Source organism: Eschrichtius robustus, chromosome 11 (assembly GCF_028021215.1).
Source record: "Eschrichtius robustus isolate mEscRob2 chromosome 11, mEscRob2.pri, whole genome shotgun sequence".
NCBI lineage: Eukaryota > Metazoa > Chordata > Mammalia > Artiodactyla > Eschrichtiidae > Eschrichtius > Eschrichtius robustus.
This window is the reverse complement of record NC_090834.1, coordinates 7,571,792-7,596,653: the sequence shown is the minus strand read 5'-3', so window position 1 is coordinate 7,596,653 and position 24,862 is coordinate 7,571,792. Positions and strand designations below refer to the sequence as shown.

Here is a 24,862-nt window from a genome sequence, read left to right as displayed (position 1 = left end):
TGCCTTAATTTTTTGTTTTTTTAACACTTCCCTTTACCAGCTATTTTGTCCCCTCCTACGTGAGAAGTAAATGGAGTCAGAGGGGTTGAAGGACACACACTGCTCAGGCCAGCATCCTTCTCAGTGCCTCAATGGTCCAGAGGCCACCAGAGCCTACTGATTTCCCCTGCCTACATTCATCTCTTTCACCAGGGCCTTACTTGTGATCTCCTACCCTTTCGGCGATTCTTTGCTGTGTTTGTGCCTCGGAGAGAGCTCAGGGGGTGGGCCCCGTGTAGCGAGTCTTGACTGTGCAGCCCCATCTTCCGTGATGCCCACGTTCCCACCCTGGGAGTGTCTGAGGCTCCCAAGGGAGAAGAGGGTTCTGTTCTCCAGGAGATCAGATTTCTTCCCTGTTCTCCAGGTTATTCTGTGCCATAACCTTGGGTTCCAAGAAAGAATGGGTACCGCCATCCTATTATAAGTGCTGTGTGTGTGTTGGGGGAGGATGTGGGCAGGGGGTAAGGGGCAAGGAAGGCTGTGGTGAGGCTTAGGAGGTAGATTTCCCACCCACCTCCAAGGTGGGGAAGACTAGGAGAAACGAATGGACAGATCCTCTTAGGTCATCCTCTTCCTTATTCTAGCACACCAAGGCATTTTGCATCTGATCTTAGATCCTTACTCCTTCCTGGCAAAGGCAAAACGTATATGGGAAGGAAGAGAACTTGTCAAGATTAACCTGGAGCCCACAGGCATCTGTGCTGGGCCAGAAATGGTACCAGGAGCCGGATGTGGGGCTGGGATTTACACTTAATATTTCTCACCCGTTTCTACTACCTCAGGCTTGGGTGCTGCAAAGGAAGACATCTAAGGAAGTGGAGGGTTCTGAAGCAATAGGAAATATGGGGGAAGCAGAAACATCCTCTGGGTGGAGGCTCTAGGAAGGCTATGTATACCATCTGTGGGTTGGGGCCGTCCAAGGCATCAGTGGAGGAAAGAAGCAGAGACTTTTGTGATGAAGGTTCCCAGGGTGGGTGAGGACTCCCGGGGAAGGTTGGAGGAGAAGGGTCTAAATCTGAGGAGGAACCTCCAACCTTTGGGACAGTGTGGGCTCTCCAGAGTTCCATTTGAATCCTACTTGCAGAGTAGCATCCTAACTTGGCCCTGTTTATCCACCCTAGCCTGTCTGCCATCACCACGTCAAGCTTTCCACCCAAACAAAACCATTCTTAGAACATCACTTGAGTCTCAGAGTGTTGGGCTGCTTGGTGGCACAGGCTCTTTGAAGAGGGCCTCCTCCCCTGAACCCCCAACGGAGGGAGCCGCCCTTGCAGAATATAGCTGAGAGAAAGGCCTAGAAGGACCCCTCCAATGTGCAGTCTGACCCCTTGGCCCCTAAGCTGCACTTGGCATGAGTCAGGCAGTTGGTGAGGCCCGGTTTCGTGCGCCCTCTGGGTTGGGCACATCTGCAAGGAGAGGAGTCGGCCCATAGGTCCTATTGTCACCACAGCCAGAGCTCTCCACTGCCTGGGAAAACCAGATCAAAGCAGGGCAAGGCACCCTGCGTTCCCAAAGCATCCTCTGAGCTCTTGGGGTCTTGCTGTGACTCTGCAGGAACAAAAGAATAGAACGCATCTGTTGGAGGAATGACCCCTAACGTTTATTCTCAGGTGGCAGGCAGGAGTGAGGTGCAGATATGCTTTCTCTCTTGCCCCAGCAGCCTTACTGAGGACAGGACCATGGTTCCTTGTGTGAATCTAGGCTCAGCTGAGAAGGTGAGTCTCATCACCTTAAAGGCCTGCCCCCTAGTCCCCTCAAACCCCACAGATCCTGGGACACAGTCTCTCCAACGGCTGTTTAAAGAACCCTGACCAGAGAAGCTCTCACACTCCTTATATTGACTCCGAATGTGCAGAGGGGAGGAGGGGAGTACACGAAGCAGGGCTGGGTGGGGAGGCTCTGAGTTGCACAGCCTGGCGAGGGGTCCCCGAGGGTCACGCTCCCCCCTCCCTCCCAGACGCCAGTCTCTGATTGGGCCAGTCCCACCTCAGAGTCCAGAGGCATCCAGTCCAAGGACAGAACTGGCAAGTGTGGACACAAAACACCCAACAAAGTGGGGGTGGGCTCCGGGCCAGTGTGGCAGCCAGGGCCGCTTCTGGCTTCTCAGCCTCTGGGGTCTGCACTAGGAGCGGCAGGGGGCGCTGGGGTCTCTGGGGCAGCTCAGTGCCGGCAAGCACTTGATCCCCTGCTGCCCGGGGCTGTACAGGAGCACAGGCACGGTGGGAGTCGGGGGAGGGCTTGCGGGCAGCAAGGGGCAGAGCTCCTCCGAAGCCCGGAGCAAGGACCGCAGTTTCACGAAAGCAGAGCTGTAGCTGCCTCTGGAGCCTGTGGGAGGAGCAGGTAGAGGAGGGGCCGCCCGGAAAGGGCCGGGGGCCCGGGGCGGCCAGCACGGAGCCCGCTGCGCTCAGCGGCGTCCTCTGGCCACGTCCCCACCTCCACGCCCCGATGCCCTGCAGCTGGGCCCGCGTTTGTGCTTGATCGGGGTTGGGCTGCCAGGAGGGTGGTGGCGGGGCCGTCCTGGAGGCGGCTGCTTCCGGGGTCCTCTGCAAAGTCTCTGCAGAGCCAGGCCGAGCCCCCGCCCTCGGTCCGGGATCCTCAGACGTGAGTCTGCATCCGCCGCTGCAGGGGCCGGCTGGGGTCGGAGTTCTGCGACGATGACTGGGAGTGGTGGGAGGAGGAGGCCGAGGCCTTGCTCGCCTTATCGAACTGCACGTAGCCGTCCTGCTTGCCGCTGCTGCTGACGCTGCTGTCGCACTGCGTGTCCAGGAAGGAGCTGCTGTCGCTGAGCGAGCCCCGCTGGAACTCCCGCTCACAGAGCTCGATGGACGAGCTGCCCGTGCCCAGCACGAACCTCTGCCCGTAGTCGTAGAGGCGGCCCTGGCCGCTCAGCGTGCTGTAGATGTTGGTGAAGGACATGCCCGTGGGCACTCGCTGCTTGCCCGCGGGGCGCAGGTCGGCCTGGCAGCCGGACAGCGAGATGGCGGGGGTCGAGTGGTGCTCCTTGAAGGTGTTGACGCTGTAGTAGCCATTGGTGGGGTCCTGGGGGGCCGGGGGGAGAGCGGCGTCACAGCGCCGGCCGGGCGCCAGTCCCGCCCTCCACGGGGAGGGCCGGGGACACACAGGAGGAAGGGGACAGCGGGAGAGGTGCGGGGGGTGGCGGTCGGGAGGGTCAACCTGGGCAGGATGCTGGCAGGTGTTCAAGTGGGGTCTTGACCGGTACGTTTTGTTATTTCAGGGCAGCTCAAGGCCATGTGAAAACCAGGCTTTCATTGTTTTTTGTTTTAGTCCGGAACTTGGAAACGTTATTAAAAATGTTATTGGTGAGGAGGTCGTGGGAGGGGAGAACTGTGAGAGCTCAGCCTTAACTCTCTCACCTCCTTGGTGCTGGGGCGAGAGAGCAGGTGCCTTTGTGGGGAGCTGTCCCTTCTATCTGTGCCTGGATCTGGGGCCTGGGTCATCAGAGCTGAAGACCAGATGCCCGGCGTATCGTGACCCGGGGCTCGTCTTACCTTCAGGTTCTGAAACTCCTTCTCCTCTTCTTTGAGCACCTCCAGCTGCTTCAGGACTGAGTCTTGCTGGAATTCACCCCGGTCCATCTACAACCCAGAAATCGCTGCTCAGTGGGTAGGAGGTGGGCTAATCGTCCACTTCCCCCAAGGAAAAGCCGGAGAAATGCACTCAAAAGATGCTTGCCATCTGTGCCTCCCCTGCCCCCCACCTCTCACTGCCTGGCCCCCCGAGGCAGGTGACAAGAGTCTGGAGGAGATTCCAGATCTCACTGTTGTTCTTGGACCCCCTAGCCCCACCCCTCCTGAGAGCCGGAGACAGAGAGGTGGGTGGGTGTAGGGCAGGTCTCTGAGACCCACCGCCTTCCTTCCCGCGGGCTACGGTTATCTCCTCCAGAGATCTCGCTTTGATTTGGTTCAATTCAGTGAGCTTTTATTGACTTCAGGCCAGGCATTGTGCTCAGGGCCAGGCAAACAGAGGTCAGGAGACATTACAGAACAGCTGTGCTCATCAGGGAGCTGGGCCTGTAGATAAATAACTGCAGAACCTCTGGGCAGGGGTCGGGGCCCCGCAGCTCCTCAGCGGTGCTAGGCTTCATGACGGCCTTGAGAAGGAATCAGTGAATAACTACCTCTGAGGTGCTGGCAGCTAGGGCCTCACCTGCCATTCACAGCAAGGACTTAGATTATTCAAAGTTATCTTCCTGAACAGAGGCCAGAGAGCCTGGGGACAAGGACCACTTCCTGTTTCTCTTTGGTTCTCCAGCACACCTGGTACAGTGCCTTACATACTGTGGTCATTGACCCAAATCCTTTTGGAGTGGAGTCATATTTAATTGTGTTTTATTCATTCTTTGATTTGCCGGTGCCCGGCGTGGTGCCTGCCATGCAGTAGGACTGTCACAAATGTTATGTTTATGTCAGATGAATGAATGAAGTGGCATGGCGCTCAATTACTGGAAATTAAAAAAATAATTAGACTTAAGGTGAAAAGTAAAGCACACTTGGCACACAGTGGGGTTATTAATGAATGTGAACAGCCACAGTGGTTCTGGTCCTGTGGCACAGAGTGTTCTTCCCATGTATCCCTTCTGCACATGACATGATCTGGGCCAGGTTCCCACCCACTCTCAGAACTGGCATGTGTCTTCTCCCTTGTGACTCACTTTCCTGACCTCTTTTTGGAGCCCCACAGAATCAGCCAGCGTACTTCCATCCTGTCACTTCCCCACTAATGCTGCTTTTTTCATTTTCCAGTAAATGCTGTGGCTCTATCTGGATTGAGTTCTTCTCTTCCACCAGATTCAGCTTCTCAGCCCGCCTCTCCTCAGTGTTGGGGCTGTATCGGTGCCGGGGGTGAAGGGAGTGGCGGAACGAAGGTCTCCCCAAGGGGAGCCCTCAGCGGGTTCTTCTTATCTCCCACTCTTAACTGACGACTGAGTGACCCCCCCCCCCGCTTCCCTGAGGGTCTGGAGTGGAGAACGGTGCGGAAACAGTCAGAGGCAGTCAGAATATCCCAGTGGGAGGGAATGCAAGGTCCCCAGGGGATGAAGGACAGGCGTGGGTACTTCCACACTAGACTCAATAAATCTCATCAACAGAGATGTCCATTCCTGCCCAGGTCTGGACTGTGGTCCCCTCCCTTGTAAGACTGACCGTTCAGCTGGGTCAGACACTATGTTAGGTCCGGGCGAAGTAGACATTTGTCCCTTTGCCTTTGAGGAACGCTGGGATACTTGGGGAGGCTGACGTGTAATTAGAGAAATGCACTATGAAAGAGGAACATGCAAAGTGTTTGGGGAGAGCACCAGGAAAATGCATAGCTCTGCCAGCCATGGTGGGGCAAGCCTGGAAAATTGTGGAGGAGGTGACATTTGAGCTGACTCTCAAAGGAGAATGTGAAATTCAACAGACAAAATCAACGGGCCGAGGGAACAGCGGTGCAAAGCCTCCGAGGTATAAAAGACTCAAGGGCTGGGAACTGCAAGTTCTCTGGGGTGTTGGAGGGCTGGATGCATTTGGCAGGAAGATGGGGCTGGACAGGCCAGAAGCCACTTCCTGCTGAAGGGTCTTGATGACCCGCCTGGTGCTGGACTATCCAGTAGATCTGGAGCCACCGAGGGTCTTTAAGTAGGACGGTAACAGGATCAGATTTGCATCTTAGAAGGACCCTTTGTGGGACTCTGGAGGGTGGAGAGTAAAGTGGTGAAAGATTAGAACGTGGGACCACTTGGGAGGATGATGTCATGGACCAGGGGAGCCGTGGTGAGGCCTGCGCTGAGGAGTTACAGTGGAGAAGAGGCAGGGGCACAGCTCTGAAAAGATTTTGAAGTGGAATTGTCGGGACCTGAAAATCAACTGGATAGAAAAAGAGCAGCAGAGAAAACGTCAGTTCAATTCACTAAACGTTGGTGAGCATCTGCCAGGGACCGTGGAAGGCTCTGGGGACACAGGGATGAGCAAGGCAGCTTGCTCACCATCTAGTGGAGACAGATAAGGAAACAGGTGATTTCACAGCAAAGCAAGTAGCTACCGTTCCTTGAGCCCTCACTGTGTTCCACTGGCTCCAGCCTCTTCAGGGGTTCATCCACTGAGCCCTCACCCCGACCCCATGTACCATGACCTTCATTCCATTTCCTAGAAGAGGAGACTGAAGCACGAAGAGGCCCATGCTCTTGACCCACCTGCTTGCTGCTGCTACTGCAACATACTATAACCGTGACACAGTAGGCACCAGAGTTTTCTAGCAGAGTTTTCCAGGATTTTGTTTGGACAGATGGATGGGTGACGGTCCATCGATGGGGATCAGGAGGAGAAGTGGCCTTGGGGTTGCTGGAGAAGTTATGAGTTTAAAGCAATCCACTTCCCAAAGAGGAACCTATTCTTGTTGCAGACTTCTGGGGAGATGGGGGGAGCAGGGCATGTACTGAATGTTGATAACATCTATGTGTGGAGGATTCTGTGTTATATCACAACATCTTATGGCAATCATGCACATCTTCTCTCCCTACCGGACAGTGGGTCCCTTGAAAGCTGGGACTGCATCTTAGATGCCTTTGAGTCTCCGAGAACCCCAAGCACAATATAGTAGACACACAATAAATCTTTGTTGGCGGAGAATACGAGCACACTTCGTTTTATTGCGCTTCACAAATATTTCATTTTTTATAAGTCAAAGGCTTGTGGCAACCCTGCAGAGGGCAAGTCTTTGGGCACCATTTTCCCAAAAGCATCTGCTGCTCACTTTGTGTCTCTGTGTCACATTTTGGTAATCCTTGAGAATTTAAGACTTTGTCATTCTTATCATCTTTGTCATGGGGATCTGTGATCAGTGATCTTTTTTTTTTTTCTTTTTGGCCACGCCGCACGGCATGTGGGATCCCGTGCCCCCTGCAGTGGAAGCGCGGAGTCTTAACCACTGGACCGCCAGGGAAGTCCCTGTGATCAGTGATCTTTGATGTTACTATTCACTGAAGGCTCAGATGATGGTTACCATTTTTTAGCAATAACGTATTTTTTAATTAAGATATGTACCTTTTTAAAGACATAATGCTATTGCACACTTAATAGACTACAGTATATAGTATAAACATAACTTTTGCATGTACTGGGAAACCAAAAATTTCATGTGACTCACTTTAGTGTGGTCTGGAACCCAACCCACAGTGTCTCCTAGGTCTGCCTGTAGATGCCTGGCCTGTTACGGGCGGAGAAGCACATCTTGGCTGATGCTTTGCTTCTCAAGAGCATCCAGAGCATCAAGAAGCCTCTGGTTCTGGGAGCTTCAGGGCACAGAGGTCGGGGTGGGGCGGGGATAAGATGACATTCTCACCATCAGCTGCTTGATGGTGGGGTGTTCCTCAGCCTCCCGGCCAGAGGCAGGCTCCTTATGGACAATCTCCACCCGGATGTCATTCTTGGCTGACACGACACCTTTGAGATCTGGACATAAAATAGGAAAGTGTAGATGACAGAATCAGTTGTCATCTCAGGCATTAGGGCCTGAGATGTCAAGCTCTCCCCTCCCCTCCAGTTGACCCTCCAGCCCCTGAACTCAGCAGTTTCAGGGCCCGCCTGGTAATAGAACCTGTCTGGACGTGCCATGGGCTGTTGGGACCTCAGAGTACTTTCTCTGCTGGCTCCTGGTTGCACCACCCTCAGCCTTTCCCTGCCGCTCCCGTGGCATGGGTGGTCATCCCCAGCCATTCGGCCACCTGGTCATCCTACTAAATCCTCACCTCCTTCTAGAAGTCTTCTCTGACCTACTCTGCCAGGCTCTGATCTCTCTGTTCAGAGAATCACACATCTGTTAGAAAGGACCTTGAGATCCCACGGTCAACCTCCCGCCCAAAGCAGAAACGTCCCTGCACTAGTGGTCCAGCTTCCGTAATGGAGAGCTTACGGCTTCTAGAGGAAGAAGCCGATTTATACCTGGAGAGCTCTGTTAGAAAATTCCTGCTGAAATATGCTCCCCTATGATGTCCACTGAGTGGGTGGTGGGGGAGGGCCTGAGACCGCATCACTGGGGGCCCTCAAAAGAGCAAGGCTGCTCAGCTTGGAGGGGAGGACACAGGCAACCTTCTTCCAACACGTGAAGGCTGCCAAGCAGAGGAGGGAGCAGGCTTACCCTGATTATTCTTTTCGTGCCTTACGCTCATAGAATGTCAGAGCCGGGTGGGGCCCCGAAAGTCACATCAGCCGACCCCTTGCTATTACACAGGAGAGAACCGAGGCCTGGAGTGGCTGTGGCTTGTCCAGGGTCACGGGGTGGAAGAGGCGGGACCACAAGACAGTCTCTATTGTTCCCCACCGTCCCATTTACCCTTTCACGTGTCTGTCTAGCACACGTTAACTTCAGAGCTACGCCCAGGACGGAGACTCCAGGCACACACGATTCAAGAACGCATCAACACCAGCATTTTATGGCCAACGACTAAAAGACCTTTAGGAGTCCGCACAAAGCAATTCCTTGAACGCCTTTTTTCCTGTGTGGGTGACCTGCTTTTCTGGTTCGACTAGCAGATCTTGGAGGGCAAGGATCACCTCCCCCCACCCCCCCACCCTGGGTTTCAATACAGTTCCCGATGGGTGGAGAGTGCTGCGTATGTTCAATCCGAGGTGCTAGCTGACGGCCCTGCTGCATGAAGTTCACTTCCGTCCAGCTCAACAGCAGTGGAGCGCCCACTGTGTGCCAGATGCCGAGCAAAGCGCTGCATGTGAAAAGATGCACGAGACCCATCCCTGCCCCAGCAGCTCACAGCACTGGTAGGGCCCCTGCTCACTGTACGCCTGCTTACTTGCTCTCCGGGGCAGTCTAAGCCTGGCCTTTTTCTCTGTCCCCCTCCCTGAGCTCCCGGGTCTCCCTCCCGTACTTCTCTGGGAGCGGGCACAGCAGAAGGCCACAATGGTTGCCAGAAGGACGAGGAAGGCCACGCCAGCTCCTACGGCCACCCCGATGATGACGGCCATCGGCACAGCCTCTGTGGGAGAGAAGCAAGCAGGCTGATGAGGGAGCTGGGACAGCCCGCTCTCCCCCAAGATCTCACCCAGTTCCTTGGGTGCAGCCCCTGCCGAGCTGGGGCCAGATCACTGCGCGTGGGCGCTCCTGGGAAAGGCCACAGGGGCCTGGGCAGGCGCGGGCACAGTCCAGCAGGGGTCAGCTCGGGCGGGACACGGTGTGGCGGAGAGGGCCTGGGAAAGATGGCAGCAGTGGTGGGGGGAGAGAGGCAAGCAGACACAGGGAGGGGAGGGGAGCGTCGGAGGTGAGAGGCAAGGCTGGTACACTGAGCTCTCCGAGGTGATAAGCCAGGAGAGTCGTTAAGTCCTGGCTTTTCTTTGGAAAGCGACCAGGGTCACTGCCGCTGTTTGTTCGCTTCGCTTTTTCCTTCTCTCCCCTTTCCCAGGTGCAGAGGGTGGGCACAGAGCAGCAGCTTTTGGAGAGTTTTCAGGCCTGCGGCAGCTTCCCCTCAGGACCTGGGCATCACAGGTGGTAACTGCCAGAGGCCACGTCTTAGGGGCCGGAGGGCAGGATCAGAGGCTCCCTCCACCTCTTTCTGTTTTTCTTGTTTCTTCCCTTTTTTTTTTTTTTTTTTTGGTCGCGCTGCATGGCATGTACTTCCCCAACCTGGGATCGAACCTGTGCCCCCTGCTGTGGAAGCGCGGAGTCCTAACTACTGGGCCGCCAGGGAAGTCCTTCCCGCCACCTCTTTAAGGAGAGATGCCCAGTCCTGTTCCCTCCTCTCCTGGGCCAGTCCTCTGGGCAGGAATCCCGGCACCCCACCCCTACAGAGAGGCACCTGGAACTCCAGCTAGACAAAGCTTCACTCCCTGCTGAGTTCCTCTAGTCTGTCTCCTGCCCTAGCCAAGTAGAGATGGGGGTGGGGAGGGTGACGTTAGGCTGGGGTGGGCGCTCTTCCAGACAGTCCTGACCCTTCTGTGTCTGCAGAGGGGGCCTGAGCATATGATGCGGGGGCCCTGAGTAGTCCATGGGGGGATAGAACTAGAGAATGCAGGGGCAGGAGAGCTTAGGGCTCAGAGAGTCCAAGCCTCCCATTTAGAGATGGAAACCTTGAGGTCCAGAGAAGTCAAGTGACTTGGTTAAGGACACACAGCTGCCATAGAGCCAGTGCAAATCCACGTCTCCTCTTATCCGCCCCCCTCATCCTGCCCAGCTCCGCAAACTGCGTCCCATGGCATCCTACAAATCTCACATCCTCTGTACAGCCCGGAGCAACGTACTTTACCTCTCTCTCTTTTCTTCACCTGTAAAATAGGATAATTACAGTGCCTGCCTCAGGGCGGGTGTCTGGGGTTTAGATGGGTGAATGCAGGCAGGTAAAGGCTGGCACAGAGCCTGGCACCCAAACTGATCCAAGCCTTTGCCCTCGTGTCTGTGTGGGAAGGAGGACCGCAGCAGATGCAAGGATAGGAAAGACCCTTTTTGAGACTCAGCTGCTGCCCCTACCCACGCTCTCAGTGTGGATGACTGGGGACTCCAGGTATCTGTCCTGAGCTGGAGGTTAGCCTCTCGTCTCTCACTGTCGTTTTCTTTAAAGAGCAAAAGAAAGGAAGAACCCCGCAGACCCTGGCCCCTGGAGACGCCGCTGGGAGGGGGTGGGGTCCCTCTCCCGGAAGGAGCACGTGTCCGATGGTTGGCAGTGTTGGCCGTCAGGCTGGGGCTTTCCTTCCAGCCCAGGACAGGCACACTGGTGCATTCATCACCTGCCTACTGGAGCCCAAGACCCCTGTAGGGGTGGCAGGGGAGGCGACGGGGAGGGGGTGGGTGCGACAAACACTCGGGGACTGAAAATGGGAGGCGTTTGGGCTGGTCTCAACAGTCAGGGGTGAGACAATGGACTTGACCTCGGCCAGCCCTGTAAGCTTGCTCTGACGGTGAGATGGTTCTGTCTCCAGGTTTGAATTCCTCTAGGAAAGGAAAGCCGCGTTGGAAGTTCGTTGCTTCTATGCTTTTGAATTTTATTGATTTGAGTTGAATTTAGTTTCTCCTAGATTCCTAGGGAATTTCCTTGGAAAACTCGGGTCGTGTCTCAGCTGAGCTCAGAGCCAAAGGATGACGGTGGAAGGGTCCTTAACCTCTCTGGGCCTCAAGGTCTGTGAAACCAGAGAACCAGGGAAGCGGTATCTAAGGCAGCTTCTGCCTCTGGCGTCCGCATTTCCTTAAGTTGTTAACAGCTGGGGGGTTGTGGTGGTAGCCATCTTATCTGGAGGACTGTCCTGAGTGGGTGGGCGGGGGCAGAGGGAGAGGGTTCTGGGCGGGGGACCCAGGGTGCAGGCACAGAAGAGATGGAGACGGAGGGTGACACCAGCTCAGCGCCAGGAGTGGCCCTGAGGGGCGTCAGGGAGAACACGGCAGGCGTTGATACCATGTGCCCCCCTTGAGCCCGCCTGTGCCCGGCCGGCCTGTCGCTCTTTAAGGGGCTGTCCGCCCAGAGGCGAGGGGGTGAGCGGGACCCACCAGGGACTTGCTGAAGCTCCTTCTGGGCCGGTGTGGCGGGAGAACTAGGGCAGGGGACCCCACATCTTCGTCATGGCCTTTGTCGACCCTGTAGGGTCTGGCTTGCCATGTCCTGATTCTCTTGTCTGGGTTTCTCCCTGGAGGGTGGTGGGGGGCAGTTGTCTCCTGTGGGGTCCCAAGAGAGAGCAACTCAACCCAGGGAGCCTGGTGACCCCCTTGCTGCCGAGTCCCCGGGGAGAGAGGCACTGCCCAGCGGCCTCAGCCCCGGGGGTGGGATGACAGCTCCACGGCAATGCAGGAGTGCGGGGAGGAGCCAGCCAGCAGAAAGCATGGGGTCAGCATGGATTACGGCAGGCCACAGCCGGGCTGGGCGGCCCAGGTGTTCTCGGAAGCGATGGCCAAGCTGGTGGTGATGGTGAGAAGCGGGGGTCAGGCGGGGTGAGCTGACCCCAGGGGGGAGGAGTCAGGGCTTCAGAAGAGGAGGGGCGGGAGGAAAGACGGGGAGGGGCAAGAGCCAGTGCCCTGGGCTGCGAGGAGCCTTTGGGGGGGGGGCAGCGGCAGCGGAGACAGGCCTGCGGGGTCTCTAGACCCATGCTGCCTGGAGACCCTCTCCCTGCTGCTCTGACTGCACTAAAGCCTCAAGACAGGGGGGAGGGCAGAGAAGTTAGCGGCTGCCCTGGCCTCCCTACCCACACCTTGGGCTCCCTCCGCGACTAGCCCAGCAGTCCCTTCCCCCATCCCGGGGAGTCTCAAGTCTCCTTCGTACCTGCTTCCAGCCCGGCTCCCGACTTCATTTCCGAACCTGTTTGGAAATAAAGCAAGCGTCCACAGCCAGGGCCTGGCTGGCCAGGGTTGGGTGGGACTGGGGGCGGGGGCGGGGGCGGCCTTCTGGAGGGTCTGGGGTGGCTGGGGGCTCCCTCCTGCCTTACGTCTCCAGGATGCTGCATCAATCCGGGCTGGCCGAACTGAACCTGGAGTTCGTTCAGACTGACTTGGAGACTCCAGACGGGTGGGACCAGAGAGAGAGGTCAAAGCTGGGGTGGGAGTTGGCTCTGAGGAAGGGGGGGTGGGAGTTGGCTCTGAGGAAGGGGGGGTGGTGAGAACACTAAGGGGCGGGCAGAGGAGTGGGGCACTGAGGGGAAGACACGGAGGGGAAGCAACAGTGGACCGGGAGGGTTGGGATGATGTGTGGATGATATTATGCAAATTATGTGCAAAGCATTAGCAAAGCAGCACTTATTAGGGAAGAGGGGTTGGGAGCAATGCGTGACCCACAGGGTAGCACTGCGGCCCCAGGGGTCCAGCTGAGACCACCTGCTTGGCCCAGAATCTCTTCCGAGGCCTGACAGCCTGCGGATGGGGCTTCAGCTTGGAGGGGTCGGAGACTGCCAGGGCCGAGGCCCCCTGGACCGTTCCCGTCTGTCTTGGACTAACCCCCGCTGGCCAAGGGGCTAGATCTGCAGCCCATCTCAGGACCTGGTGTGCCACTGGCTGGCTGCCTCGCTTCTCTGGAACCCCCTCCATGCCCCTCTGAGGCTCCCCGCCCTCCGAGCCTGAGTCCTTCTGAGCTCTGAGCCCTTCTGCCCAGCGCTGCCCCGCCGGCCGGGGTCTCCGTCAGAGCACAGCGGTCCAAGTGTCTCCTGTGTCCCCCTGGGGAGCTGCAGACAGCCTGAGGCCAGTCCTCCCGCACACCAGGGATTGCACAGCTCAAGTGCCACTCCTTAGCTTAGCACGGGCACCCTCGGGTTTGGGGCACCTGGACTGGCTTGTTGTCTTAACGGGCTGGGCCAGGCTCCCCGATACGCCCATCCTGGTGCATCCCCGTGGGGACGCTGCTCAGAGATCACGCCCCCAAAGGGCCCCAGGGAACTGCTGAGAGCAGGGAAGCCGGGGCCTTTAGGCGATGTGGCGCTTCCTGAGGGGACACCACCCGGGCAGCTCTCCGCCTGCTCGCTTCTGGTGCAGGCCAGTGCCCCTGGGCTCGGGGGAGCTGGCTGACCGGCAGCGGCTGCGTGGCAGGTGAGGAAGGGCCTCCCGCCCGCCCGCACCGTGTAGGCGCTCTGTCCCCCCCAGGGCCCCGGAGGACCTTGCCTGGGGCCCTGCCCTCGCGGGAAGCGGCCGCGGTCCACGGCCCTGGCGGCTCTGGCGGCCCCACCTTGCTCCTTGAGCCGGATGATCTCTGTGTCGGAGCCGAAGCTGTTCCAGGCGGTGCAGTTGTAGATGGTCTGGAAGTCGGCCCGCACGATGTTGCTGATGGTCAGCGTGGAGATGACGCCCTCCTCGGTGCTGACAGTCTCCACCGTGTAGCGGCCCGAGGTCCCCGACTCCAGCACGTTCTCCTTCCAGGACCAGGCCTGCCCAGGTGTGCAGAATTAGGAGGACATCCCGCCGGAGCCACCCTGCCAGGACCACCGTGCCGCCTCCCTGCTCCCGGGCGGACGCTGCCAGGCCCACGCTCGTGCTCACCGCCACACGGCACAGGTCGACGCGCACGCCACAACATGTGTGCACACAGCACACGCAAACACACGTCACAACACGGGCACACCTACCGCCCCACCCACAGTGCCGACACGTGTACACACAAGTACGCCCATGTCACAACACACAGCACAGACACATGTGCACACAGCACACACACACATCACAACACGGGCACACCTACCACCCCACCCACAGTGCCAACATGGGTACACACAAGTACGCCCACGTCACAACACACAGCACAGACACGTGTGCACACAGCACACACACATGTCACAACACGGGCACACCTACCGCCCACCCACAGTGCCAACACGGGTACACACAAGTACGCCCACGTCACAACACACAGCACAGACACGTGTGCACACAGCACACACGTCACAACACGGGCACACCTACCGCCCCACCCACAGTGCCAACACGTGTACACACAAGTACGCCCACATCACAACACACAGCACAGACACGTGTGCACACAGCACACACACACACAGCACGGGTACACCTACCGCCCCACCCACAGTGCCAACACGTGTACACACAAGTACGCACACAACACAACACACAGCACGGACACGTGTGCACACAGCACACACACGCATCATGACACGGGTACACCTACCGCCCCACCCACAGTGCCAACACATGTACACAAACAGAGGTTGGGCCGCCTCAGAGGGTATTTCCAACGACACGGGGCCTTACGCGGCTCTGTGCTGGAACATTTTCGCAGGCAAGCAGGGGACTCTGGGGCGACGGGAGCCCCTCCGTCAGCTGGGGCCCCTGACAGATGGTGGTGAAGGCCAGCCCCAGGCTGACTGAGTCTGGTTTGGTTACGTTGTGTGTGTCTTTGTTCAAACATTACGCTCTGAGAGTTGCGGTTGTGAGAACCTTAGTGCAGCTTGGTTTCGGCCGGTGAGTGTTTACCTCTTCTCAGAGCCCTTTCCCGTACACTGTCGCCGCCCGCCCCGCCGTGTTGCCCTGGGCTCTGTGGGGCGTTTAGCTGCACCCTACAATGTCTCCACGTGTCGCCAAATGTCCCCTGGGGGCAGAACCGCCCAGGTTGAGAACCCCTGGCCTAGAGTTCCATTTCCACGAAGAGGAAGACAGTGTGAATATGCTCAGGAGTGAACAGGATATTATTGACACTGGCACGTGTTACACTTTAAAAAGATTAGAGTGAAGGGAAGAGGGAGGCGTAGGCATTAGTTCTACGCGTGGACTCTTGCCATTTTTGTGTGACTCAGACAGTGAATGAACTGAATGCCTGAGGAAATGCGTAACGCACCAGCGCTCTAACAAGGTCTTCGTCTACGGGGTGACACCTTAGCTGTTGGCGTGTGCCTCCCACGTCCCTTCTGGTGCTGCCGCCCTGGGGAAAGGTGAGACTGCCCTGTGAACTTGACCTGGGCGGTCTTCCGGCAGGACCGCCTGGGCACTGGGCTTGCCGACAACAGTGTCTCCACCCCTCCCCCGACACCCAACAGTACGGGGAGATGCTCGCCTCTCCGTTTTCCCGCCCCAGCTTCTACCAGTGTCAGCGGAACCTGGGTGGGAGACCCCCACTTCTACAAATGCAAGTACATGGGAGGGCTATGTGTGAGCCAGTCAGGCGGCCCAAGCTGCACTGCGGGGGACGAGGGTTTTGAGGGAGGGGCGGGGAGAATGGAGTGATGCTTTCAGAGGGAAAACTTGCTAACTGGGGCAGCGCTCTCCATGGGCATCAAAGCAGAGGAGGACTGTGGAGGCGCAGAGAGAGGTCTGCCGACTATAAACTGCATCCTGTTTACGATTTTGCTAAAGGCTGGCCTTGAACCCAGGAAAGGGAAGAAATCATTTTTTTCCCTTCTGCTGCCCTCACTGGCCCTCTGCCCCCAAGATGCAGAATTCGGTCGGAACCATTTGTGTTGGCACACAGCTGAGAGGCAGAGAAGAGTTAAACACACCTGCAGGCAAGGAGCACAGCCTGTCCTGAGAAAGGAGACTGCCCGTGATTTTTGTCTTCGCGATGCCTTTCCAAGAGATAACAAGGCAGGAGTAGTTTTCCCCAACGGGGAAAGGCAGTGCAGAGGCAAGACTGACCAGCCGGATGGTGGAGCGGCTGCAGGCAGAGATGACCTGCCAGGCTGCCCAGCCCGGGGGCCGTGCCACTGGCCCTCCCTGCCCGCCCCGGGGCACTCACGATGCGGTCGGGTGGCGGCGTGCTCCGGATGAAGCACTTGATTTGGCCTTTCTCCCCGTGGAGGGCGTGCTGGGTCTGGGTGCTGGAGATGATGGGGGGTCCTGTTGGGGAGACAGCATCACATCAGGGATTCGGGAGGGGGTGGGCCCTGGCTGAGCCCCTCTTGGCAAGTTCAGAAGTTTATACATTTATTCAGTCGTTCAGCAAACAGTTACTGGAGGCCCGTATATGCAAGGTGACGGGTGAGGCAGGGGACTCAGATAGATGAGGCTTCAGTCATAAAACCTCTCAAGGGATTGTGAGTGAGTGCCTCTAAGTCAGGACACCCAGAGACATCAAGAGCTGCCACAGGAGGTGGGGAGGCGAGCACCAGGCAAAGTGCTAACCGACTTCACAGCAGAGAGAAGAACTCTACCCGGCAGGTGGGGAAACCTTTATGAAGGAGGCGGTACACCTGAGAAGGGAGTGGGGGAGGGGTCAGGGAGGAAGGAATGTAACGTCACCTCCCCTAACTAATGTCACCTCCACCTTAGCCAACTGTTGGATTTCAAACCATTCCCTTGTGTCTCCAGTAGAGGGCGCGCTTGCCTAACAAACCGGTGTCCTCGGCAGGAAGGGAAGTAAAAGATGTTCCTCCACCAAGCGGGGAATCACCCCCCACCACCCCCGCCGGCATACGTGGCTTGGGCTGGGCACCTTCATAGACTTCATCTCACATGTGTCTCAGGAGATCCCTTAGTTCATCGCTTTGCACGCCTCCACATACATACCCGGACAGCCCAGGTGGGACCACAGCTCCAAAGCTGACCCTGACATTATCCTATCCGGCCGGGCGTGCGTGCGTGTATGGGTCATGTTTATGGATGTCTCTGGGGACACCTGGCTCGTTTACCGCCTCGGACAGCCTGGAGGGTCCACCAGGATTCCAGCAGCGTTTCCTGTCCAGTTCTGCCTGTTAACTAACCCAAACGACTGCATTTAGGCTGGGAAGGGAAAGGTCTTGGAGCTGGGAGAGGCAGACATGAGGGACCCTCAAGATAAGGGCTTCCACCCTCAGGGGGCCTTCAGAGTACCTCTCTTAGGTACCTTAGCTCCAAGAAGCCTTTGGCCAAAAGGCAGGAGGGCTTCATGTTTTAGGACCTTGGGTGGCGCTTTGTTTTGCTGCCGGGCTGAAAGTGCTGATCCTGTAAAACCTTTTCCCCTTCACTTCCCAGGAGCTAGGATTTCCCTGGGTGGTGGGGGTGGTCATCAGCTGTTCTAAAAACGATCAGGTAAATGCAGACACATTTAAGGGCTTCTTAAAAGAAAACAGGAATCGGGGTAAGGGTAGATGAGGTTGGGAGAGTCAGAAGGCAGCAGTAGTATGGTTTATCTCCCCCTTCCTGCCAATCCCAGGTTTGAGCCAAATCACGGGCCCGTTTATTCCCCAAAGGGCAATGGCCAGCAGTCACCCCCCGGCCGGGATGCATTCTGATGAGAACCTCATCTCAGTTTGGATTTGTTCACAGTGTTGATTCCTTCAGCCTAGTCCAGGCCTGCCCAAGGGGCTTCACCACCCCTCCCCACCTGTGCTCCAGACACAGGTATAGACAAGTCCATTCCCAAGTCCACGCATGTGCGGGCTGGCCGGCTCCCCTCTGTGGGCCACTTCCTGCATCCTCCTGCCTCAGGGCATGATAACCCTCATTCAGAAACAAGCACACTGCCTCCTCCTTGCTTCACTCCAATCTCTTGGGTGTTTCTCTTCCTAGCAGCCTAGGGGAGCTTGTGTCAGAGCATTGGAGGCATAGGCGGGGGTTGAAAAGAAGGACCCTGGAGAGTGCAGATTAAACCCTGGATAGACACCAGGGCCCAGGCTGGGGTGTCCCATCCAAGAGGAATGTCCCTTTGAGGTGTGCGTTCCCGCCTCAAGAAACCGCTTTGAATCCCTGTTGGCAAATGCTTGAGAGTCTTGAAAGTGCCAAAGGATTTTAGTCCTTCCTTTATCCGTCGTGTTTTCCCCAGAAATGAGGATGCTCATTTAAAAGCTTCAGGCTTGGGGACCCTGGGGGCCACACGTGAGTCTGAGGGTCCCCAGCCCGGCTGGTCACAGGGCCATCGGAGCGGAGCTGGCCGTAGTCATGCGCCAGCACGACTCCCAGCGCCCTCCCAGAGCGGGTAGCGGGTAGCGGGTAGCGGGGGAGGCCGCTGATTTCACCCGGCCCTGGCGCCTGAGCCGAGTGTCAGACGCTGGAGCCGGCAGGAAAAGGCTGCAGCCCATGTTGCCATGGATATATGGAGGTGCGATCAGATGCTGTTATTTTTAGCCCTGCCGCGCCAATTTATTGGTGGCGTCCTGGGGACACGTAGGAAAGGCAGGATGGCTCCCGAGGCAGGGATCTGCCCCGGACAGACGGACAGACGGCTCCGGGGTCTGAGCAGGTTCACCATCCCTCTGGGGCCGCCACGACTCTTGGGGAGGCGGGAGGAAAAGAAAGGGACGGAGGGGGGCTGGCTAGCGGGGACAGCACCAAGCTGGTTTTAGTTTCTAGCAAAGCGGAGACCAGAGGAAGCTGTGCGCCACCTGCGCTGATTCCTGGGTCCTGGCTCAGCCCCGCGCTAGGGCCCTGGTCTGGAACAGGAAGCAGAGGCCCTACAGACGTGGGTCTGTGGCTTGGTTCCTGCTGGGGCTCAGAGCCTTGATCGGGAGACAGGCTACGCGGCAGCAGAGGCCTCACAAGGAAACCGAAACCCAGCGGAAGGAGGGCGTTTGGAAACGCAGAGGGAGCTGTCTCAGCATCCTTGCCCTCTCGGACCAGCAGCGTCGGTTGCCGGCGTGGCCCAAGCGCACGTAACGGCAGGGACATCGACTCTCCGTCCCGGTGCCACAGCCTTCTTGGGTCTGACCTGAGCTAGGTCCCAGCTTCTCTGTGACCTTCTACGTCCCATCAACCAGGCCCCGTCCCCGGAATGTCTCAGGTGCCAGTCCTCTGGTAGCTCACGCTGTGTTCTTGGAGAGAGATGGCAATACTCTCCTGCTGTGGTGATCTTACTACTTATCATAAGACAAGTTCCCCGCCCTCAGGGGACCCCCTGAACTTGGCCCTGTGGGGATGGTGGCAGGTCTTCCTCACTGAGCGGCTCTCAAAATGGGAAGAGGCAGACGAGGAGTCACAGAGATGCCCCCTTAAATCCTCCACCAGGCCCAAGGTCATGGTCAAAGGGTAGATATGGGATCTATGTTGGTTGCCCAGTAGCTCTCGGACCCTTCTTCCTGGCCAGGAATAAATTCATCAGCCATCACTTTTAGGGCTGAGACCCCTTAGAAGGAACACAGAGGAGGGAGGTGGCCAGACAACCACCCAGGTCCTTCGTCACCCCAGGGCTGGGCTCTGACACGGACTGGAACAGGTGGATGTAATCACTATGGACCCATAGTCGGAGGTGGATGTGAGGCCCAGAAGCCACGTGTGCCCCTTGGGGCAATGCCAGGGACCCTCTTGGCCCCCTCCCAGCCCTGCCCTGGCACGAGTGGGGTCTTACCATTGACAGTTAGGGTCACCTCTCGCTCCCCGGCCCCTACCCGGGGCACCACAGCTCGGCACACGTACTTCCCCGCGTCCTCCTGGCGGACGGTTTTGAGGGTCAGGGTCTTCTCATTGCTCAGGACCTAGGAGGAGTGGGGAGGGTCAGACCCCGAGGGCAGGGGCCACGCTCTCTGTCTCAGAACCAGAAAGGCTGACAGGCAGGCCGGGTGGCAGGGGACACAGTCTCCAGCATCTCAGCGACAACAGGGGGGTGGGGAGGGAGCCAGAAGTCTTCTTACACAGCGTGCCCGGCGGGCTGTCGGGTGCGGGAGCCCACGGCACAGAGCACCCCGTGAGGCTGAAGATGGTCCGCCCCAGCGGCGGCCCTGAAGGGTGGGCATGCAAGGGGGGGGGGGGATGGTGAGAGAAAAGGAGGGGGCCTCCCTGGCTGGGGCCCCCAGGGCTTTCTCATCCCGGGGGTCTGCCGACCAGCCTGTACCAGGCTGGCCAGGGGTGAAGCTATCCCGCAGCTGAACATCTTTGAGGGTCCCGGGTCTGTCTCTCCTGAGTCATTTGCAATATCCCTTTGGGATGAGGTTTGGGGTGATGAAAAGAAAACAGGCTTTGGCAACAGCTGCTCTGAGTGGGAATCCCGGCCTCAGCGGTGCCTACGTGTGTGGCTTTGGGTGTTAATTATCTTCTTGGAGGCTCTTTCCTCGTCCCTGTAATGGGGGCAGTGGCGCTCAGAGGATAGTGCAGTGTCTGGCACACAGTAGGGCACACAGAAGTCACTTTTCTGCTGCTTCTCCCCCTGCTTCCCTGCCCAAGGCTCTCACTGGTCCTCCTGGGAGGAGGGATGTCTGAAACTCCTACGCACACTAAAGAACACATACACTTTAAAAGAGGAACACAGGAAGAAAGCAAGGCTTAACCCCAAAGTTAAAGGGTTACAACTATTTGGGGAAAGCTGAAAAGCCTTCCTAGTGACTTTTCACCCCCAGCATCTTGGTGAACACTTGCTTTTCTTATAAGGTTCAGGATAAGGCAAAACGGCACCGGCTGAATGTGTTTAGACCCAAGGGGGGTACGTGTGGGTACCTGGGGTTCCCTCTCCTCTTTCTGGGGCCTTTCTTCCTTCAGTTTACATGGGAGGCTAACGTCGCCAATCTAAGAGTGAGAGGGGCCATGGGAGGCAGTTCCCTCCTGGACTGTGGACCTCGCACCCCTCCAGGGCCCTCCAGGGTCTGAGCTGCGGACTCACCACGCCAGAGCCCCGCTTCATCCAGACGATGGTCAGGGACGGGTTGCCTGTCCAGGCACAGCTGAAGACGGCGTCGGAGCCCAGATCCACGAGCAGGGATTGGGGTTCCGTGGTCATCCTGGGCCCGACTGCGATGGGAGGAAGGAGGAGACAGGGCTCTCGTGGGCCGGGAGTTCTGGGGACCCTCCTTGCTGCTGCCTTCCCCCCCCCCCCATTCTGGTTGGGGGAGGGGACACCACTGGTGCCACGTCCCTCCACTCCGGCCATTCCCTTCCCTTCCGTGTCAGTCCTCTACCGGTCTGGGCCCGGGTCTGGGCAGTTTACGAAGGAGACGCCTCTCCCCCAGCCCAGCCTCCCTCAGGCCCACCATGGGAGTAAGCAGCACCAGCCCCGGAAAGCGGCTCTGGTCCCATTTCTGCCTGGATTTGCCCCCAAGGGCTCTCCCATCCCATTCCCTCTGTCCTGGTCCCAGGAAGCCCCCCTGACCCCAGCGTGTGGGCAGAGGGTCCTTCCCCCACCCCAGAATCTCTCTGTGTCTGCCTTCAAGTCAACTGGCCACCTCCTGCAGGCCTCAGCCTTGTGACCGGGAGTCAAGGTACCCGTGCGTCTGGCCCAGCTCCCTGGGCCCACCCAGGGCCCCGCAGGGCCACCGCAGGGCTCTGAGATAAGGAATGGGGAGGCCAGGCCTCCTGGAGGTGCCCCCCCACACCTGGCGCCCGCCCAGGTTACTCTCTAGTCCAGCCCCGCCCCACCTCTTTTTCAATCCACAAAGCATGCGGTCTTTGGTTCCGTTGCCCGCGCCCCTGCTGTTAATGGAGCCTTCTCCTGCTTCCCCCGCTACACCCGCCCTAACCCGAGTCCCCCGCAGACCAAGCCTTGGTTCCCAGAGTGCGTGCAGCCGTGGGATTTCAGGGGTGGTGACGGGAGGGTGTGCAGACAGCTGTTTTCAGGGAGCAAAAGGTGTGAAACCAGGGTCAGGAGACCCAGATGAGTCCCTTGGTGCAGAAAGGGAGTCATAGCACTTTCTGCTGAGGCCAGTGTGGGCGAGCGGGCGGTCAGGCATAAAGTTCGCACAAGTGCTTCTAAATCTGTAAAGGGCAGCGGGTGAGCTGACGCTCAGTGCTGTGAACACAGCTGTGGGCTGTTTCCCCGAGGGTCCCCTCCGGGCCGCTGGGGAAGAGGGGGAGCCCCTGATGGGAGGTGGACCCTTTTCAGTCCTCATCGTGCCACTTACTCGCCGCGTGACCTTGGGCCTCCATCCCCTCATCTGGGTACTGGGAATGAGAAGTCCAGCCTCCCTGGGTGATTTTTTTTTTTTAAGTTTTTTTTTGGCCACACCGCCTGGCTTGTGGGACCTTAGTTCTGTGGCCAGGGATTGAACCCGCGCCCGCGGCAGTGAACATGCGGGGTCCTAACCACTGGACCGCCGGGGAACTCCCCTCCCTCGGTGACTATGAGGGTCAAGATAAACACGAGGGCAGCTTTTCGTAAAGCACACGGATTACGAGCCTGTGAGGCATTCTTATGGCACGTGCAACGAGCCCACGACGGTTCCTCCTGCCGTGAGCAGCGACCAGCCGGTGCCCGTGCGCCCGGAAGCCCCCAAACAGCCACTCACAGTAGACGTCGACGTTGCGGCTGACGTTGGTGCTGCCCAGGGCGTTGGTCGCCTCGCAGGAGATGGGCTCTGAGAAGTACGTGTAGTCCACGGTGGTCCGGTACACCTCCCCGGATGCTTCCTTGATGATCTGGCCCCGCTTGGCCCACCTGCAACGCAGGCGCCCGGGCTGATGTGGACCTCCGGTGGCGAGGGCGTCCTTCCCGCCCGGGGGGCTCTTCTCTCTGGGAGCCGGACGCATCCATCCCGCAGAAAAACGAGGCCGAGGGAGGGGCGGCGTGGGGCAGGCCCCCGAGCGGTCCCTCAGGGGAAGCCTCCGCAGAGGGGTTACCCTCAGGGCTAGGGGCGTGGGGTTGGTGATGGGGGCAGTGGTTTCTGGTCCGTGGGTCACCAGGCAGCCGGCAGCACTCGACTAGTGGGTTATTCTGGAGGGCGGTGGCTTGACTATTCAGTGGGTCAGCGCACCTGGCTGGCCAGGTGATGGCTAACCCAACTGTCAGTGCCCAGACCGCTCGGCCCTCTTGCTCTGAGCTCTCTCGGGGGTGGCGGGGGACCGTCCTGGGCCACAGTGGAAAAGAAGGAAGCCAAATCCGTGACCGAAGAGGCCAGGGTCTAATGGTGTGTGCCCATACATGCGTGCACTCCTGCACGCACGCACACGTGCACGTGTGTACACACGCCTGGGGCTCAGGACGCTTGATTTCCAGACGAGGCGAGAAGCTGATGGAGAGGTGTGAGCAGTGGTCCCAACTGCTCCCTCCCCAACTCGGTCAGCTCTCTCAGTCCCCCTGTCCTGACTCCTGTCCCTGGGGGGGGGGGGTCCCCTCATGGTGTCCCTCTCTCTCTGAAAGCCCTTTCAGCCTCCCCCATGGCACTTGCTCTTCTTCCTGCCCAGCCTCTGCCTCCCACCCTGGCTCCGCCGCTCAGAGGCCTGGGCTCCATCAGCACTGGTTTGATGGGGGTGGGGGAGGGGGGATGGGAAGACAGCTGTGCTGACTTCTTTGCTGGGCCAGTTGGCTGATCTGTGTCTTGGACCTGGCTCCGGGGCGGTGATCACTGCATTGGACCGGTAGCTGGGCAGCCTGCTACCTGTGGGGCAGTGCGCCCAGGGGGGTGTGTGCCTGTATGCGTGAGGCTGGGGTTTCCTTACAGATGCCTAAGGAGAGAGAGTTCAGAGCTTCCCTTGGTTTACTCCTATTGTGGATAAAACGTTTTAAAAATCACAGAACTTCCGACCAGGCTCTTCCTACTGTGGCTCAGGCCTGTTTCGGGGTGCATGTCTTTACCAGAGCTGGGCAGGTACCTTGGCCCTGCAGTCGTTACCCTGGGGCCACGGTCCCCTGTGACCACATTCTTGGAGCCTTTCCTGGGGCCACAGAGGCCCGTCTCCTGCCCTTCTCTCCACCGGCTCCCACCCAGCCTGCCCGTCCGGCCCGGAGGCTGCCGTCTCCCGGCATAGCAGGGAGCGTCAGGCTGGCAGCATGCGGTTATTAGCTCAAACTAATATCGGGTCGTTATTAAGAAGACAATAATAACAATTATAGTTTAACGACAGAGCAAACCATAGCTCCCCGAGAGCTGAAGGAGCTTCCCAACAAACTAACTTTAATTTAATGACCAGACTTAATAGTCAGGTACAGCTCCCGCCTCGGGTGGCTGAGTTCAGTCCCAGACACACGGCCGGGGATCGGTGTCCAGCCCCTACTCCATCTACCCTGCTGCGGTGAAGATTTAGGCGGTGGGATGCTGGGGGGTGGAGCAGGCAGCTGGCTGGGCTGGGGGGAGGCGGGTGAGCCCCTCCTGCCCTGCCCGGACCCCTGCTCCTGCCTGCCCACAGCTCCAGATGCTGGGGCAGGGGTGGGCTTGGCCCCAGCGAGCAGGCTCTGCTGGGCAGTCCTCTTCCATTGCTGGGGGGTTCCTGGGGAAAAGGGGGCTTTCTCCCCACCTGTCTGGGGCCCCTCACAGTGTAAGAAGGGTGAAAGCTCCACCACTGGGGCCCTGAGGGTCTCAGAACTGCTGGGGCGTCCTCAGGCCCGGAGCCCAGTGCCCCAGGTCACATGGGTCTCCTCTTCCCCAGAGCAGGCTGGCCTCCCCTCTCAGAGCCAAAGAAGGGAGACTTCAGGGATGCCGGATGGCTGTGCGGCTGCGGCTCTCAGCTCCCAGGGCCCGTCCCCACCTTGGAGGTGAAGGGGGAGCCGGAGGAAGTCATAGGCCGTCTTCTCCCAGGGCCACAGGAGGCCAGCTGTGGGGCTGGGCCTTTGGGGGACGCCCCACAGTCCCCTGCTCAC

The 24,862-nt window shown here is 58.4% G+C and overlaps 1 protein-coding gene across 4 annotated transcripts in view; it reads right to left on the bottom strand.

Moving 5' to 3' along the window:
• Positions 1 to 1,636: 1,636 nt before the first annotated feature.
• The window catches only part of KIRREL3 (kirre like nephrin family adhesion molecule 3), a 559,318-nt gene continuing 536,092 nt past the window's right edge, over positions 1,637 to 24,862 (bottom strand). Inside the window, exons 8-17 of one of the 4 annotated variants that reach the window (XM_068554334.1) lie at positions 22,575 to 22,723; positions 20,957 to 21,084; positions 19,712 to 19,838; positions 16,190 to 16,290; positions 13,676 to 13,874; positions 12,287 to 12,322; positions 8,918 to 9,025; positions 7,378 to 7,487; positions 3,549 to 3,635; positions 1,637 to 3,078 (exon numbers count right to left, since the gene is read on the bottom strand). In XM_068554334.1, the coding sequence (XP_068410435.1) occupies positions 2,635 to 3,078; positions 3,549 to 3,635; positions 7,378 to 7,487; positions 8,918 to 9,025; positions 12,287 to 12,322; positions 13,676 to 13,874; positions 16,190 to 16,290; positions 19,712 to 19,838; positions 20,957 to 21,084; positions 22,575 to 22,723 (1,489 nt within the window). In that variant the 3' untranslated portion in view covers positions 1,637 to 2,634. Of the gene's footprint in view, positions 3,079 to 3,548; positions 3,636 to 6,695; positions 6,936 to 7,377; positions 7,488 to 8,917; positions 9,026 to 12,286; positions 12,323 to 13,675; positions 13,875 to 16,189; positions 16,291 to 19,711; positions 19,839 to 20,956; positions 21,085 to 22,574; positions 22,724 to 24,862 lie in introns of those variants that run through there. The other 3 variants (XM_068554335.1, XM_068554337.1, XM_068554336.1) reach the window with 3 other exon arrangements.